At 29.4% G+C, this 20,187-nt stretch overlaps 2 protein-coding genes across 4 annotated transcripts in view; one reads left to right on the forward strand and one right to left on the reverse strand.

Moving 5' to 3' along the window:
• LOC129969563 (cytosol aminopeptidase-like) overlaps positions 1–20,187 on the forward strand; it is a 41,618-nt gene that overhangs the window by 10,953 nt on the left and 10,478 nt on the right. Inside the window, exons 1-6 of one of the 3 annotated variants that reach the window (XM_056084186.1) lie at positions 10,413–10,572; positions 15,348–15,475; positions 16,555–16,606; positions 17,915–18,032; positions 18,841–18,912; positions 19,072–19,174. In XM_056084186.1, coding sequence (XP_055940161.1) covers positions 10,456–10,572; positions 15,348–15,475; positions 16,555–16,606; positions 17,915–18,032; positions 18,841–18,912; positions 19,072–19,174 — 590 coding nt within the window. In that variant the 5' untranslated portion in view covers positions 10,413–10,455. Of the gene's footprint in view, positions 1–10,412; positions 10,573–15,098; positions 15,252–15,347; positions 15,476–16,554; positions 16,607–17,914; positions 18,033–18,840; positions 18,913–19,071; positions 19,175–20,187 lie in introns of those variants that run through there. The other 2 variants (XM_056084187.1, XM_056084188.1) reach the window with 2 other exon arrangements.
• LOC129968257 (uncharacterized) lies at positions 3,677–8,992 on the reverse strand. Its single transcript, XM_056082113.1, has one exon. It carries the CDS (start codon positions 8,990–8,992, stop codon positions 3,677–3,679), a length of 5,316 nt encoding a protein of 1,771 aa, XP_055938088.1.

Genomic DNA, 20,187 nt, shown 5'->3' on the forward strand with positions numbered 1-20,187 from the left:
ATCAAGTATTTATTAAGGATTACGTAATATTTTTTAGCTTCCGCGACAGGACGTTGTTTTGAGTGAGAAAGATTGAAGTTTATTTACACACATAGAGTTACGCTTCACATTTGACAGATTTATTCCGAAATTTGATAAAAACTTACATTTTAGATGCGTCACCTATGAACCAAATTTTATGTTTTGCAGTTATACAATTCACTTGCACTCGAACATCCAGCCAGACAGAATTCCTCTGAATCAATTTTGTAGTAAATTCGATAGAAATATACATATTTGGTCTAAAATCCATATATCAAAAAAGTAAAATTACATTAATACAAAAGAAAACTTGCAATTTCAAATGGATTACTAGGCTTTTGAGTTTTTAATTTTACTGTGTTGCCAGGGTTTTAAACTCCACTAAAAGTGTTCATGCACACAATAAATAGAACATGTGTAAAGCCATTAAAATAACACTGTTTTTAATGTCTGTTGCGATGTTCGAAGGCGGTTAATTAATTAATAAGGTAAAAGTTATTTGATTGACTAGCAAACTGATTCTGTATAATCGAAATACTTTTGACACTTTCAAATTTCTTTAGTGTTTTTTTTTTTTTTTTTTTTTGCTTCCATAATTTTGTCGTTTATATATTTCATTCATATTTTCAATTAAATATTTTCTCAAATTGTATGTGTACTCTTCATAACGGAGCAAATCTTCTTGAATACTAGACTTATTAAGTATGAATTGAAAATTAATAAATTTTGTGCGAATTTCTTTTATAATATCTGAACAAAAAATTGATTTTTTATCTTTACCCTTATTATTTGTAACCAACGCTCAAATGCGATGTACTAAGTGTCATGTAAAAACTTTATGCCAAAATGTTTATTTTGCTTTCACTAAATAAAATGTCACTGCATTTCTCTTTTAGAATTTTTTTCTCGATGGGTTTAGTTATAAAGATTGCACGCGCATAACCGGAAAAATTGTTAATCTCCGATTCCATTCCTCGGTCGCCAACCCCTGAGAAACACATTGAAATTCTTTTTTACATCAAAATTTTATAGCAATTAATTAAACTTAAATTAACAATCATTTTAATTCTCTGTTTGTCGCACTCATTGATTAGGTTTAAAATTACGATACAGTCTCCTCACCAAATCTGCAAAGTTTTGTCAACGATTAAAAATGCTTGTCGAGGGGCAGTTATCATGACTAATTACAAAAAAAAAAAAAAAAGGAAATAGAAAGCTTAATTTGTAAAGTATTTCAGTTTTGTTCCATAAGATTGCAATTGAAATTTTTATGGACCGACGCATTAGGCAAGTTATCACGTGAAAAAGTTATGCAGTACCATAGGAAATATCTATTAGAGTTTTCGACTAACGGATGACTAAATATTTTTGCTTTTCAAAATTAGATAAATTCTGAAAAAGCATTGGAATTAAAGAAAAAAAGTCCATTGATCAAAAACTCTAATGGAAACGATAATTCAAAAATAAAATACTAACTCTGCATATTCTCCATTATTACCAGTGGCGGGTTTTTGAATTGGTAGCTGCCTATGACCGCTGTGCAGAGAGAAGCTGTAGATAGAAAATGTAATAAGCCTAATTACTTAATAAATAAATTTGTAAAAAAAAAATGCAAATCCTATGAAATATAAAATATTAGGACTGCAGTAAGTTTTTACATTCAATTTATAAAATCATTATGAAATAAATTATTAATTTATTAATACTATATTGGGATATTAACTATTTATTTAACTGGTTATATTAAATTTTAGTTGATAAATCTTTCAAAATAATAATTATTCAAATTACATTTACTTGAGAATAATTATGTTGGAGCACAAGAATTAAGGACGAATCTGAAAAATTAGTATATTAACGGAACGAGCGATCAGGAAAAACTGGAAGCCAATCAAGAAATTGGTTAAGGTGAGATATGATAGAGCGTGCGTATATACGTAGGTATTTGTTGAACAGATATAAAACTAATTGCATATTAATTAAAATGGTATCTGAAAAGGACAATTTTTTGAATTTTAAAGTTGTGTAAAAATAGTTGTGTACAATAATATTTTCAGGAGTTATTGTAAAAAAAAAAAAAAATTATGATCAATGTATTTAAAGACAGCGAAAATAATAATAAGTGAAAAAGTCTAGCTAAAACTTTTTCACTTATTTCGTAATTTCTCTTTATTTTCCTTCAACAGTGGACCTTTGAAAAGTTCGTAAACTCCACACTAACTCGGATTTTTTTTCTTTTTTTTCTTTTAGAGAGCCCTGAACATGAACGTTTTGTGATTCGTAGTATAGTATGTAGTTCGTAGAAGGGATTTTAGATGACTTTTTCGAACTAATTGAAACCGAAATTTGTAGCAGAACCATAATTTTATAAAAAAAGGTGCAAGGCCATTTTTTATTTATTTAAATCACTGTGATTTTGAAATATCGTTTACATGCATTGGATATTATAGCAGGAATTGCATCGATCCAACAGACGGTCAATTCACTGATATATTTCATTCAAAGATTAATGTGCATCTACATCTTAGATACTGCAGTTGTAAATTGAATTATAGCCATTATCTAGCTTTATAAAGATTGTAATTTTCACTTGCTCTCAGACTGAGAGATGAATTTCCTACTAAAGGATTTCGTTCAAATTTTCTAGATCTGTGCAAACTGATCTAAAAATCACACATCAAATTTCATCAGTCTAGTTCAAATCGTTTTTGAGCAATTATGTTTACAGATAGACATTATTCTAAAGTAGTTCGAATAAGGTTTATGGAGATTCGTCTAGATGAAATCACGAGATCGAATTTGTTCATCTCCCTTCACTTTCTCTTATGCAATGAATACTTTCCCTTTGTATTCATTGTATAAGAGAAAGTGAAAATATATTTTAAACCCAGTTTTAACCACATCAAACCATATGTTGAAAATCGGGAGATCTTCGTGAGAAATCAAACTGATTCTATAAAATTTGAATAGAAGAATGTCTTTACTGGTTCATGCTACATGAAAATTAAGACATTACAAGTGATCCTTTACTTTAAAAAGGACCACTCGTAACGTAATTTAAAAGAAAATGGTGCTTTATAAAAAGGTTGAAGTAGCTGAACTAGAATTTATATGTAATGCAGCACATTAGGGATGACGAACGGACGGGTTATTCTTGGAATTATCGTATAATTGATGGTAGCTGTAATGTCAGTAAAAATATCGTTGCGGACGCCTTTTCTATTACAATTCACTCAAATGATCAAAAGATCTCCAGATGAGTGATATACTCACGAAAAAGTGTATTAATCAGTGTTCTTAAATGCAATTAACGACCTGATTGCATATCACAGCTCTTTATTAACGGACAAAACACATTCAAAACAAACTACACTATTTACAAGATGTTGCCATACAGTACAAGCTAAATCAAAACAAAACAAATAATTCTTTGGTTATAGGTGGACGGTTTGTATTCAGACATTGAAAATAATATTGCACAATCTTAAATTGAACACATACATAAGACAAAAAAATAAACAGAGTGAAATGTTTTACAACATGTTACATACTCCCACCTTGCAAAGTGATGGGTTACAAACTGAACTTTGCAATATAAACAAATTGAAATTTATAATACTTAATTCCTCGTGAAATCTGTAAAATTCAAAGGAGTTCACAAGTCCAATTTACGAGGAACTTTTATGGTCCTTCCTAATCTGGTTTTAGTATGGTGTATCTCCTCAGAAATATCAGTCCTTTCAACAGGAGAATTGGGAACCTGCTCAGCAGGTAAATCAGGAACATGATCAGCAGGTGAATCAGGAACATGGTCAGTAGGTGAATCAGGAACATGGTCAGTAGGTAAATCAGGAGTCTTCTCAATAGATAAGCCACTTTTTTCTGAGGTCTTCAAAACATCAATTTCAGTTTTTGCTGACACTTCCAATGGATAAAGCCTTTGGAAGGGACGGATCCTCTCACCATGGGAGGTTCTAATTCTCGCTACTCTAGGGACACCATCTTTGCCAGGATAAACCTCCAAGATAACACCAAGAGGCCAGTCAATGCGTCGAATATTGTCATGACCAATCAGTACAACATCACCCACTTCTAAAACATCACTTTTCCTTGTCCCTCTGTGGACCAGAAGAGCAAGATATTCATTTCTAAATCTTTGTCTAAGATCTTCACGCAACTTCTGCAAATATTTGGTGCGCTTTACCAACGAAGATCGATCTACTTTATCTAAATCTGGCGTTTCATAGTTGCTGTTTCCGTGAATAAACATGGCTGGAGTCAAAGGTAGCAATTCATTTGGATCATCTTGTATGTATGTCAACGGTCTAGCATTGATTATGGACTCACAGTCACATAAGATGGTTAGGAGTTCTTCATAATTTATAATAGATTTTCCTAATACTCGACGTAAAAGCTCTTTGAGCATTCTCACAATACGCTCCCACCATCCACCCCACCAGGCTGCTGTGGGTGGGATAAATTTCCAAGTGATTTTCTGAGCAGTTGAGTACACAGAAATTTTATCCCAATCTAATGCTCGCAACGCATTATTTGTCCCTACGAAATTAGTACCGTTGTCACTGTAAAGTACTGAAATCCTGCCTCTTCTTGCAATGAACCTTCTTAAGGCTTGAATAAAAGTATCAGTAGTGAGTGATCGGACTAATTCAAAATGCACTGCTCTGTAGACAGCACAAGTAAATAAAACAATCCAGGCCTTTCCTTTCGACTTAAGATAAAGAGGACCTGCATAGTCTACACCTGTTACTTCAAATACCTTTGTCTGAGTAACTCTATCTTTAGGCAGTGGAGCGAAGGGTACTTCAAGATGTTTAGCTTTATAACGCTTGCAAATCACACACTCAGAAAGAACCTGCTTAACTAATCTTTTGGCTCTAATTATCCAAAATTTCTCTCTAAGCCGGGCAAGTAATATTGAAGAGCCTGCATGCATTGCTTTTATATGCTCCTCTCGAATTAATTTTACTACAATATCATTGGCAGGTAAGAGAATTGGGAACTTGAAATCTTCCTTCTCACAACTATCTGCTAGTTTGGTTCTTATTCTCAGAAGCCCATCTTCATCTTTAAATGCTTGCATTTTAGCAAGAAATTTCTCATCTTGAAAGGCATTTGACTGCATGGACTTGAAACACAAAATCTCTGCTTGTCTGAATTCTTCATAGACTAAGCTACCTTTTAGCTTGGTTGCATTTGAAACGTTATGAATAAAACGTAGAATCCATGCCACTACTCTGATGTTTCTACTATAGGTGGAAAAATATTCACTCTTTATATCTGTTGTTTGAATATTCACCATAGAGGTCACGATAGCTCTTCTCTCTTTATTCACTTCTTCCTCATTGACATCTACTACAACATCACTAACAGGCCATTCATGAGACGAAAGATACAACCAACTGGGACCTTCCCACCATTTCGAACTGCAAAGCTGCTTCGCTGAACACCCTCTACTCGGACAGTCCGCTGGATTCAGTGATCCAGGAACGTGTCTCCAAGCTTTGACTGGTGTCAGCTTCCGAATTTCTTGAACACGGTTGTAAACAAATACACCCCACGGTTCTTCTCTCTTCAACCAAGCCAGCACAGTAGTAGAGTCTGTCCAGAAATAAACATTGTCTGTTGGAAACTCTTTCAAGACAGTGGAAGAAAGACGAGCAGATATAGCAGCACCAAGAAGTTCCAGCCTTGCAATAGTTGTTTCCTTTTTCCCACAAGGTGCAATTCTAGTTTTACTCTGCACCAGTTGTATGTGTACAGAGTTTCCACTATCAACTCGTAGGAAAACAACCGCAGAATAGGCTAGTTTGCTTGCGTCGCAAAAAAAATGCAATGAAATATGCTCAAATCCGCTATCACAGTGTAACCACCTTGGTACTTTAACATGCTTCAAATATTCCAGCTCCATTAGCCACTTCAGAAAATCTTGACGTGTTTTTAGATCTACTTCTTCATCCCAACCGATTTTAGATTTCCACAAATTTTGTAGCCAGAGTTTTGGTAGTAGCAACACTGGACTGGTAATCCCCAAGGGATCAAACACTTTGTGGGAAGCAGCAAGAATATTTCTTTTCGTGATTACCTCTTCCATTAGTTCTCTCAAATCAGGAATATTTATTGAAAGAGTATCACAATGTCTGTCCCAAATCGTTCCCAGGATGATTGTAGGACTTGTTATTGGATCAGATGGGCTAGAGTGCTCCCACCCTCGTAAGTCAAATTTTCTTTCAGCCATGATCTCCGTGGCTACATCAATAAATCGTTCTAGCTCCGACTGGGTTTTGACGCTTGCTAAACAATTGTCCACGTAAAAGCTGTTCATCAACTTTTGAATAATGCACTCAGGGTATCTTCCACGGCCTTGCTGCGCTTCTTCCAACTTTCTCTCCAAGTGGTATTGGATTGTTGACCCAAGCAAGAAAGGGCTGCTGGAAACACCAAACACCACTCGGCAATGTCGGTAATGTATGAGTTCTCCTTCTTCACTGTGCCACAAAAATCGCAGGAAATTTCGATCCTCCTTATATAGACTTATTTGTAAGAAGGCCTTCCGTATATCAGCCGAAATGCCAAACCTATACAGTCGAAACCTTGTTAACATGGAAGGGATCAATTCAATCAAGTTTAATCCCTTTTTCAAACAGTCATTGAGGCTGACCGCTCCCTTTTGTTTTGATGAAGCGTTAAAGACGGGCCTAATTTTCGTAGTGCTGTTCGGCTTCACCACATGTCGATGGGGCAAATAGTGACAAGCAGACTTTATTTCCTCTTGGGGAACTTCTTCAATTATGCCTTCTCGTTCCCATTCTTTAAAGACATCACCGTATTCTTGAAATAAGTTTTCCTTCTTCAGCTTATGGGTTGTCACTTGCAACCCTTTGAGTGCCAAATTGAAGTTGTCTGGAAGAGGCAAATGACCGTCAAGCCAAGGTAGGGAGACAAGGAATCGCTCTTCTTCATCGACCTTGACAGTTCTTAAGAAGTGCTCCATCGACGCTTTATGAAGCTCCTCTTTGGTTTTTTGTTCTGAAGGATCTTGGATCCCCAAGGAATCTAATCTCCATAATTGGGAGATATCCATCTCTTTCACAAATAGGGAGGCCACCAGCATAGCATTGCATAATGACGACATCTCATTCTCAGGAACTTTACCTGACAGAGTCCAGCCAAGTAGTGTCTCCATGGCAACAAGCCCACAGGATAGAACTCTACGCTGGCCAGTCATGAGCTTCCCTATCACATCTGAACCAAGAAGCACTTGAACAGATTGTGGCTCCTCCCCTACATCTGATAGCCTGATCTTCATCTCACGGAGCTCTGTAATCCATGAACCTGGAGTGACTGATGAAATTTTGTCACATATAGATGGCTGGTCTAATGCTTCCAGGTTGCATGTAACACTGTTGTCTTGATTTCTCAGTTTTATCCTATAGCAATTATGTTCGCACTTGTCAGATTTAATGCCCCCAAACAATGAGTGCATCAGAATTTCCTTTCTCAGTGGGATATATCCCATTTTCTCAACAACATTCTTTAATACATAAGTCTTTTGTGACCCAGAATCTAGAATTGCCCTAACTGGAATTTCTTTGTTACCACACACCATTTTTAATTTCAACGTTTGGAGGAACACCCTGGGACTAGAAGTGTTGTTGGCCATATTAACTTCAACATTTGGACTCTTATTCTCACTCTTGAATGAATCTTGATTCTTAGCCTCTAGAGACTCACACATAAGTGGGACATGCTTTTTCCCACATATTACACATCTTAAAAATGCCTTACAGGAACGAGATGTATGCTTTGGTGTTAAGCAAGCAAAACAACATTGCTTCTCTCTTAAAATATTATACCTTCCAGCCAAACTCATCTTCTGAGCTTGAAAACAGTCTGGGCTCGAGTGTTTCCCAGTACAGAAAACACATTCTTTCTTCACTTCTTTTGAAGTTGTAGTCAATAAATTGGCAGCTGTAGGTACCTTTTTCATTGGAAAATCTCTTACTTTTTTCTTAAATGATTGGCGATTTTCATCTGCACCCAAGCCAAAACCAGCCATAGCCAAATTAATTCTTTCTTCGCCCTCCGTTTCTGCTTTAAGAAAAGTCATCAAGTTGGTTAAACGGTCTTTAGCATCAGTTGAGACTGCTGAAGAAGCACTTCTATTCCATGCTTTCAAAAAGTCCTCTTGAAAACAAGACTCCACCATGGGATAAAGAATTGAAGCACACTTATCAGTAGTCACTCCTAAAGTCTCTAAGGCTCTCAGATAAGATTCGAGTTTATCATAGAGAGATGTCATCGATATTTTCTCATGTTTCTGAACTGAGATTATCAACTTCAATAATTCCCGAACATAAACTTCTACTAATAGTTCATCTCTCCCAAATCGTGCTTTTAAACTTTCAACTGCTTTGGCATAATTGGCTGCTGTTGCCGGGAAGCTTTCTACTACTTCTCGGGCTCGTGATCCATTTACAGTAGCTTGCACAAGATATTGAAATTTGTTCTCAGGCGCGATTTCATCATCGTTATGAATGTGTTGAAATTGGCTCCAAAATTGTAGCCAATCTTTAATATCGCCATTAAACTGTCTAAATTCTAATTTTGGTAGATTAAATTTCTTTTTAGCACCAGATATAACAGTATTTTGAGACTCACCTGTAATTGGCAACGTTGCTCTGATTCTCGCCAATTCCAGTTCGTGTTCTCTTATTTTTCCACTTTCTTCGTATTCTGTTTGCTTTTGTTTTTGTTCTTCTTTTAGTTTTCGCTGACTCACGGCCGTTACTAAAATATTTGTCACAAAGTCTGGATCATCCAAATACTCTTTGCTATTCAAAATAATATCTTTCAGTTCAGAAATTTTTACCTTATCAGGCAGTGTCTCTCCAATTTCTTCTGCTACAAACAACAAGTCCTCTTTCAAGAAGCCCTTAGCTGTTTTAAACATGTTTGTATTCCAAAACAATGTCCTGTCGCGTAACGCCAGAAATGTAATGTCAGTAAAAATATCGTTGCGGACGCCTTTTCTATTACAATTCACTCAAATGATCAAAAGATCTCCAGATGAGTGATATACTCACGAAAAAGTGTATTAATCAGTGTTCTTAAATGCAATTAACGACCTGATTGCATATCACAGCTCTTTATTAACGGACAAAACACATTCAAAACAAACTACACTATTTACAAGATGTTGCCATACAGTACAAGCTAAATCAAAACAAAACAAATAATTCTTTGGTTATAGGTGGACGGTTTGTATTCAGACATTGAAAATAATATTGCACAATCTTAAATTGAACACATACATAAGACAAAAAAATAAACAGAGTGAAATGTTTTACAACATGTTACAGTAGCGATTTTGACTTTTCGATATTCGCATTTGACAATGTACTATCCCATAAAGATCATTCTTAATTGCCTTTGACATGACTTTCTGATGGCATTCATTCTATTCACTCTGCTGGAGCCATCTATTGGTAGAATATAGAACTAAAGTAATCATTTTAAAGAAATTACATATTTTTAATTCAACTTTTTCAGAAAATGCTTTACTTCAATAAATAAATAGTTTTGAAAAAAAAATGAAATTTAAAAAATAAACTGAAATAGATAAATTAATTCAATCACACGTTACTTAAATTTGTAAATTAGGTATTAATTACAATTGATACATTTTATATTTAATACTAATTAACAATTTTTAATTAATATGATTGAAATAACAGATATTTGGAACAAATATTCAAAAATAACATTAGCAAAATTATTTGTTATTCAAAAAATCGTGGATTATGCATCTCTATAGCACACACCATGATAAACGACTATTCTCAGGAAGTTACAAAAAAAATTTATTGTCTTTACTCCTAAATTGATAAAAAGATATCATATTAAACTTTTAAAAGCTTAATGGAAATTAGTGGTCATATGGAAGAATATAAAATGTTATCAAAATGATATACATTAAATCAAATATTTACTTTGCCAACCAGGCGACCAGTATGAACCATAATCTATCTATTATTATACCGAAGAATTGCAGATTCAACTTATTAGTTTGAATTAAATGTCAATAGATTGTGAAAATTTATTAAATCTTCTAAGATAACTTGTTAAAACGAAAAGAGTGAAATATTCTTGGCTTTATATTATTTTTAAAAATCATTTGATTTTGAGAAACTTTTTTTATTCTTAGGAATCTAAGTAGCAGCATTTAATATTTATCGACATAATATTTTCCAGCAACTTTTATTAGAGAAAAATAAACTAATGTCTAATTACACTAATGTAATATATATTTTTTTAAATCCCATATCTAAAAATGAAATGTAATCATCTATCGAATCGGAATCCACCGATATTTCCAGTTTTCTCACGCATGTTTGGCGGCACACGTGATTTTTTATGGCACCGTTTGTTTTGAGGAACTTTCACGTCTCAAAAATAATATTTAATTACACAAAAAATTTAATTAATTTATCCTATTCTTACAACAGTCATACAGTTAAGTTCTATTCTGAGGTTAGTTAAATTGGAAATCAGATGTAACACAGTTTTACTGTAGCATATGTAGAATTTGTAGTTCAAATATAATAATTTTTCATTTCATTATTTTGGACAAGTAATGGGAGTTTTTAAAAATTAGAACAATGCAGTAACTTAGAAATAAACGAAATTCATTACATGAAAAATATACGATATAAAATATTTATATTTGTTAATGCGAAGAAATCTTCGAAATTTGATCAATTTAATCGTGTTTTATTAAACTTTTCTCGATAATTGTGCATTTTTATATTTTATTACAGCATGTGTTTTCATTTAAAGGATTCTTCTTTTAATTATTTTATGCATTTATTTTTTTTGAACGCTTGTGCTCGAGATTTAATAATTTCGAACTCCTGAATGAGATCTATTAACTAGAAATGAATGAAAAGTGAAACATTTTTACTTTTCATTATCTGTGTATAATTAATTTTTAATTTTGTTTTTTATTGTTTTATATAAATAATATGCAGTTTATAACATATCATAAATGCTTCTATTTATTTGATATTTACACACTTTTAAAATCCTAAATAATAACTTTCTGACTTTGCTAAAAAGGGTGAAAAACAGTTATATATAGAAAAAGAAACATTGTAAATATGCTTATAAAATATATGAAAACTTATGAAGTAATTATTAAAGATTAAGTGAATATAGCTATTAAAAATATTTAATATTTCAATAAAAGACAGCTTTCTTAATTTTATTTGCTATATTTTAAGAATTGAGCAGAATCCAATTATGTGCATTTATAACCCAAAACTCATCATTCACATCAATTGAGAATGAAATTGTCACTTTTAAATTTTCAGTTAAGAAGAAAAAGTTTCATAAGTTAAGCATAAAGATTATACAATTCTTTATGCTTAATATTTATAGAAAAATTGTGCAAATATATGCCAATATTTGGTCGTTGCTTTACAGTACTTAGTTGTAACACATTGCTTGAAATTATTTGATCTGGTATCATTTGTGTATTGCCATTTAAATCTTAATTTTGCATAACAAGTGTATTAAATGAATTATCTTATAATATTGTTTTGAATATGTATATTTATCCTATCTATGTCATATACCCAGAGGAAATCAAAGAATAAATTTTATACTTGTTATTGTTTCTTGTTAATAAGTGTTGGTTGAAAAACCTAAATGTATATATGTATGAAACCTAAATATGTTATGGTTACAATTCTTACTGCCTTAAAAAAAAACTATGTAATATAGAGGTAGAAATAAAAGTGATAACTAAAATTTGAATATTATTTTAAATTTATGAATTTTATTGTTTAAAAATATTAAAATTTCCAATGCATTATATTGAAGAATGATAAATGATGAGGAAGGGAGAAAAAAATCAAATGTATACATGTAGAATTTAAAGTAAGCTCATAATAATGTATTTCAAAAAGTTAAATGGATTTTATTTATTTTTGTATCAATAGTTTAGATGTAATGCTTTAAAAGAAGTAAATAGATTCTTCTCTTCTAAGTGGCAGTAAAAAAAATGTGAATGATGGTTTCTCTTAAATTCTTTTCTATTCTTCGTCAAACATATAATTGAAATATAACTATAAGCATAATATCTTCATGCTTATAGTTATGCTGTGAATGAGTAAGAGTAATGAATTAGTTCCAGAATAACATTTGGCATTATTCTTTGATTCTGATTACACCAAACCAAGCTTGACCTTGGAACTTTATCTGTGCATCTGACATCAACATTTGATGTCTCTTGTTCCTCTGTGATCCTTAATAAACTTTTTGGCTTATCTTTTGCTAGAAATATGCATTTCATATTCAGCACTATTGAAATGTTGGTCACAAGGATTTGTCTCATTTTTAATGCAAAACTCAGTACCTGATACCTCAGAATTTTTTCTTTAGAGATCAGTGACTTTTTCACATTTGAGATCAATGTTTGATATCTCTAATTCTTCTGTAACTCCCAATCTTTTGTTGCTAATGTTTCTTGTCATTTTGGGTCGAATCCAAGATTAATCTAATTGCGTTAAAAATTTTTTTCTATTGTCTCTTATTCTGCATGTTGGCTCCCTTTAAAGTCTTTTCTTGGAAAAAGACGATGGCCTCCATTTATACTCCCCATGATGACAGACTCATTTTGTTTAAACTTCTGGTTTTTCTCACTCAGGCTATTAAGTTTATGTTTATAAACATCCAGCATTCTTTGGCATATAATGCAAAATATATATTATCTAGATGTATTCACTGTTAATCACCTAGACTAACTGAATGCTAATTTCTGCATTAGATATGTTTTTCAATAGCATAAGTTATTGAATACGACAAATCCAATAAAAGTGATTATTAAGAAATTGATACATTCCAGATTGTTTATATACCTTTAAATTCTGTTATATTCTGTTTATATACCTTTAAATTCTGTTAAAATAGTATAACTAATTAATATTAAGCAACATATCCATTATTTTATTATCCTTTTACATTTCTAATTAAATGATGTGCAGTCTTTATGGGTGGTATGTTTTTGTCATATTTAGGATTGTATGAAGTATAAATGCTTTGCTATTATAGATATTTTATTAAGATGTGAGGATTTAGGACAAAAATAAATGTAAAAAATAATGATTTTTTTCTCGTTATAGAAATACTACATTTCAAATCAATTTGTTTTCAAAATAAAAATTCACTGTACTTAAAATTGTATTTTTGTCTGGAGCAGAGAAATATTCTGTGCTTTTTTCCCTTTCTTTAATATTTCTTGCTATATTCACTTCAATTTTTCATAGGCATATAACCAAATTTTTTCTTTATTTTCTTCTGTACATCTGATGGGCTATCAAATTTGGCATCCTTTATAATTATTCGCCCTAAATGTGGTATTCAGTCATCTCATCTATGTCATTGTCATAAGCCATCATTACAACATCTTACTATTTATTTTGATTTTATGCCATTATATTATAAATGTATCTGTTTTATTGAATTTCTTTTCAAGAGCACAAATACACACTACTTGAAATTCAAAATTAATTCATTTATTAGAAATTTAAAAATTTACTTTCTTAAAATATTGCAAAGTAGTGACATTCTTCTGTTATCTGCTTTTCAAGTATAGTTGGTGTGCTTTTTCTAGAAAAAATAAATATTTGACTATTTGAATACAATTCTTTTTATTCTTTTGTTATTTTATTATTAATTCTGATTGGTACCTAAAAGAAATATCAATTAAATAGTTTGGGGATGAGTATATATAATTCATTGGTATATTATATTTACATTTATTTCTATTAGCAGTTTATTGTTTAAATAAATAGTTTTTGATTATCTAACAAAAAGTGTTTAATTAATAATTAAGAATCTTTATTGAACGGCAGTTGGAATATGTCATAATTACTTGAACTGCAGATATTTTGGAATTAACGTCCCATTTTGAAAAGATAGAAGAGCTAACAGGCATTATAGTTTTGTATCATGATAATGCGAGTAAATATTTTAACGTTGCATCAACCGTTCCTCCCTAAATATTCGTATTACACAAGCAGAAGTAAGTTTGACCATTAATATGGATTTTTCATATACCAATTTCACATCTACCATGAAGATATACAATTCTTTGATCACTGAGAAAAAAAGTAATAAAAAATTGTCGTGGATAGTCATTTGTTGTATATGACCTGAAATTTTTCAACAAGTATTTCTTTTAATCAGAATAGCAGATTTTGAAATTAAAATACTTATATGTTTTAAATTTGGTAGTCTTTTATTTAAATTGAACAATAGAAAAAATGTTATATAAAAATCATCACTTTTATGAAACATTTCTCATATTCTTGATTGATATTCTCATTATTAAATTTAGGATAATGATAAAAATTATGGTGTTTTAAGTGAAATTTTTTATGTAATGTACTAGGATGGAAATATTAATATATTGGAATAATACTTTTAAATTAAATTTTCATTCATAGTGATATGTTTTTATATTGCTCATCAAGATTTGTGATTTTTTTTAAATTACTGCATTAAAATTATTTCTCCAATATATTTTGAAAACTTCATTTTCAGACAAATTATTACAAGGGAAATTTTGTCATAATTTTTGTCATTTGGCAATTTATTTATTTCAAATCTTATTAAATCACAGGATTTTATGAATAGAGTAAATTTGCAAACATCTCTAGTATTTTAAGAAATGATGAAATGTTTTTAAACAATGTAGAGTGGTTGACAGAATATATATCTTTCAAGGTTTTACAAAGTTTATTATTACATAAGAGAAATGTCGTCTTTCAAAATTATGATGTAATTTATTTTTGTATCACACAAATAAATTAAAAGTATTTCTTTGATAAGTAATTATTTGACAGATTCATTGAACTCTAGTCACAATTATTATTAGAAAGTATTTGAAATAATGAGAAATCAAAGTTTATGTTGACTGAACTGTGTAATAAGCAGTACGCCAGAACTTCCTCAGTTTAGATAAGGTATCATTCTATTGTCTTCTCATTAAACAAATGACAGTCTAGAGATAATGCAGTTGATTTATAAAGGAAAAAAGACACATACATTCTAAATTTTTTCATCATTGCTTTAGATCATTTACTTCATTTTTTTAAAGCAAAATCTGATTAATTTTACTTAGTTTTTGGCTACTTTGGAGTAGCAAAGTAATTATATTTTTCTGTTTTTTAATTCTATTTGTTTAAACATAATGTGTTTGGATACCTTTTAATGCATAATTTTTGGAACTTTCATTCCTGTAGATGAGGGGTCTTGTTCTTGGAGTATATACTGAAAAATCAAAAAGTGGAAATGATGTGTCTGATTATACAAAATCTTTCAAAGATGTAGACGAAAAAACTAATAGTTCCCTGTCTAAGACATTAAAACAGTAAGTTTTATTTTACTTATAATCTGCAATATTATTCTACAAATAATTTTTTTATAGTTACCAAGCCTTTTATAAGTATTCCTGATATTAAAATACTCTTTTTTTAAAATAAAATATATGGACAAATATTAATTTCTATTCATCACTACATAATTTAGAAATTTGATTTGTGTTTGTTGATTTTAAATCTGAGAACAGAAGTGGAAATTTACATTTTTTGACCAATTTTTAAAATATATACTTATTTTAAAATGCAATTATTTCATTATTTTTTATTGCTTAATAATTTTCAGCTGTTTTATTACTACTTATAATAATTTTCTGCCTGTATGATTTTTAAGAACTGTTGAAAACTGTTTTATGGAGCTTAGGGAACTGAGTATTGAATACTCATTAATTTTTTTTAAAGAAACCACTCTCATTTATATAAAAGGCAGATGTAAGATGTCCTTTTGAATCTTTCTGAAAGATATTGAGTGGTTTATCATATATCAATGTTGTAGAGATGAGTTGGGATTTGAAAGGCCTTTGTTATAAGTTTTTTTAAACCTTTTTTTTTGGTTTGTTTCCCAAGTGTGTGAAATTTTATATAATAATTTTCTTTAAATATAGTTTTGAAATGAATAAAAAAAATTTTTTTTTAATGCTAGAAATCTTTAATGCTTTCTTAAAAACATGTTGGAAACAAATAAAAATAATGTTAGTTCTTTCAATCATTTTTTTTGTGTGTATAATTGTATGGAATTTTAGAATAAGCAAAATAATAATAAATAGTAATTAAAAAAAATACATATCTATACCTAGTAGTATTCTTATTATGAACTTATTATTACATATTATATTAATTAACTAAAAGAATAAAAAATGCCACCTTCATTGCTAAGTGGGATGTTTTAACACATTTCTTATTGAGAAACAATTTAGAATTTTAAAATCTATTTATTTTATGAAAGAATGAAATTGCAAAACTCATTTGATTATTTGCTGTTTGGAATAGGTAATAGAAATTTTTATATACTTCTCCTAGTGCTTTCAGAGTATTTTATATATTTTACTTTTTTTTCTCCCTATAATTTCAGAACTGGTCCATTTTGCAAGTCTGTAAAACAAAAAATATTATGGATGCCAGTTGTAAGTATCAATTTTAATTTTAGGAAAAGAAAGAATTTCTCTAAAGAAATTTTTTAAATATAAATATGGTATTAATTATTTAAACTACAACTTTATTTAATTTTGATTTTCAATCTTGCTCTCTACTCCATATAAATTAAAAATATTTAAATAATATGGCTAAAAAATTGCTTTATTTTATTTAGGACCTTTTGAGGAATATTTTTTTAAAAAAATTTACAGAAGAATAATTTATTTTTAAATTAATTTTGTATAAATAATTGATATTTTTCTCTGATTTCATGGTTTTCTTAATTTAATACCCAGTTATTGAAACCCAGATTTGTTTAGTTCAAATATTTTGAGAATTCAAACTTCTATTTATTCTTCTTCTATATTAAACTTCTAGTAGTTTTAGAAGTAGAAGTTGAGAATTCAAACTTCTATTTATTCTTCTTCTATATTCAACTTCTAGTAGTTTTAGAAGTAGAAGTTGAGAATTCAAACTTCTACTTCTAAAACTACTTTTCTATTCAAACTTCTATCTAAATTTCCTACCAGTTTCAAATCATTCAAGTTCCACTGTATTACAGCATACATTATAAATTTGTAACTATAAAATTTGATAGATTTCAGATGTAGCATTTTTTAAAAATTTGTAATTATTTTTTTAATAATGATCTAAATGTTACCATATATTCCTATCTATAAATTTAGCATTTAAAAAAAAACTTTTCAAAAACTAAATAATAACCCTTCCCTCTTCACCTTTTTCATTTCCATGAGTAAAACAGAAGTTTTTCAAAAATGTGGTTTTAAGATAAAAAAAATATTTTTTAAAAGATGAATAAAATTAATAAATTTTGTTTAAGTTTGAAAAGGTCATATAAAAGATGGAATTTAAGCTAACAAATTTATTTTGATTTTTCCACTAAAAGGGAGGATAAGTAATACTGCTTTCATGAATTTTTACTTGAAATTGTTTTTGCACTTTACTATTTGAGAGTACTTCAGTAAATAGGTGAAGTTATTTACTAAATAATACACTACATATTAAAGTGTAAAATTTCAGCAAGATTAAATGGAATTAGAAATTTTATAACTGAATTTATTTGCGTAATCTATTGAATTGCGTATTATTATTTTGATTTTAAAAAAATACTTTCTATTTTTAAATAATATATGATTATTTTCTTTTTCTTATTCAGTGTATCCTAATTAGATTATTGAAATGTGTGAATTGTCTTTTTTTTTCTTTTCTATTGCTAACAAAAATTTGGCAAAATAATTTATAATATACTGTTATTTTTCCTTTTTATACAATTACAGGAATCAAAAGTTAAATTTGATTGTATTTCTGTTGTTGATTTGGGGACAAAAGAAGTGAAAGAAAATCCTCTTGAAGGTATAGATGAAAAATTAGAAAGAGTTCGAAGCTCAATAGCAGGTAATTCTTTTTGATTCTCTCATTCAGTAATATTATGTATTAATTGTTTTCATTTCATTTGCCTTAATTAACACATTGAGTGCAGCTTAAATTTCTCACAGTGTAACTCATATGGCCCCACTGGTCACTGGTGCCCTCCCCATGGCAATCAATGTGTTAATAATAAAAACTCACCTAAAATATATGGGAAGTGGAAGATATTTAATTGATTATATGTTATAATTATTTTCATATAAATCAGGGTAACGAAATAAGTTAAAATTATCTTTTTGTTTTGTTCATAAACAGGACTGAAGTTTAATACTATTGACTACTGAGAATCAAATAAAAACATTGAAATGTATATTTAGTTGATTTAAACTGTATAAATAAACTTCAAAAGTGAAAGGCAAAAATGATTAGCTTTACATCCATTAATTATTCAGATATCAAGGCAAAAATGATCTGCTTTAAAATTAGTATTGATATTCAAATATGAAGGCAAAAATGAGCAGTTTTAAAATCAATAATGATAATCAGATATGTCCAAAATCAGTCAAAAAATATTATTATATTTCACTTTCGAGTGCAAAGCTCACTATTTGCTAAATTGAGTTTAAAGATGGCTGGAAAGAAAAATGCATAATTAATGTATTTTCTTTTTATTTATCTAGATAAATTATCAAGTTTATCTAGATAAATAAACCATCAGTTTTACATATTAATGAATAAAGATAGGAGTTAAACAAGATACAATTTCATAAAAGAAAAAAAAATTGTTTTCAATTAAAGTTTTTTAATAATTTTCCCCTCCCCCTTATATGTTTAGATGGTGTGAAAGCTCTGAGAAGTTGTTCTGATTTTGAAGAAATATATTTAGATTCCTGTGATAGTCCTCAGTGTAAGTATTAATTTTTTTTATTGTTTTATCATTAGTTTTTTTTTAATATGCTAAGAGATGAATGAATTTATTGCTTTGTCATTAGGTTACCATTAGTTTTTTTTTTTTTAACTTTTTTTAGTGTGTTTTTACTTTCTTTTTTTATTTATTTAACATTAGGTGCTGCAGAAGGAGCAAACTTAGCTGTTTTTAGTTATGATGCTTTGAAAGATCAGTCATCTCTTAGACCTAAAAGTCAATTTCATTTGTATGAATATGATGGGTATGTATTAGCTTGATTTGATGATGACTAAGAATTCCTCATAAGCTTTTCAATTTTCTTCCCCTTTTGAGTTCATAATTCCTGTCAGATGAATTATTCTTAGTGTGATGAAAATATTGCTTGATACTGTGAAAAACTCTGTAAGGATATTTGGAAAAGTTTATAAAATTTAATATCTCATATAAAAATACTTTCTTGATTTTAGAAGCCCTCTTTTTTTTAATCTCATTTTATGTGAGTATTTTTTTTTTTTTTAATTCTGAGATTCTTTACTGTGTTGTCTTACTTCTAACAATTTCATTCCAATGCCATTATTTAGTAATGATTTTGTATCAAAGGCTTTGTAAGTTATTTTAGAATTAATCAGATTAAAGTGATACAATTTATCTCATTATGTCTTTGATTTTCATTAAAAAAGTTGTTGTTTCAAAAATTAGTTTCAAGACTCACCAATTATTTTTATTAATTATGCTTTTCCTATCTGGCGATAATCCCATGAAGAATTTAGAATGAATTAACTAAATCCTCGATAAAGTCGATTAAAAAATGCTGATTTATGAATGTATCCAAAATAAGGATTTGATTATTACATTTATGTAAGAAATAGGGAAACCTCTGGAAAGGTTTTTTTGAATTATAACATTTTATATAAAATCAGCATTTACTTAAATAAATTCATACTTATATGCTAATATTAAACAGATTCATACTTTTTCCACATACATTATTAAAACTTTGTTCTGAAATAAGCAAGGTTTTAATTAAGTTTTTGTGACAATTAAACCATTTTTTTTTGTATTGGAAAAAAAAATATGAAAAATAACTAGGCATTTTAACTAGTATAAATAAATTTATATACTATTCTTTCTCATTATACTGTTCCTCCCCCTCTATAAATATTTAACTTTGAAGTATTTCATAGAGCACAGATTCTTTCTTTTTTGTTTTTTGAAAATGAATTTCAAAATTATGAATTGCTCCCTTTTTCTGTGATTAATATTTTGTGACTATTT

This window comes from Argiope bruennichi, chromosome 5, assembly GCF_947563725.1.
Source record: "Argiope bruennichi chromosome 5, qqArgBrue1.1, whole genome shotgun sequence".
NCBI lineage: Eukaryota > Metazoa > Arthropoda > Arachnida > Araneae > Araneidae > Argiope > Argiope bruennichi.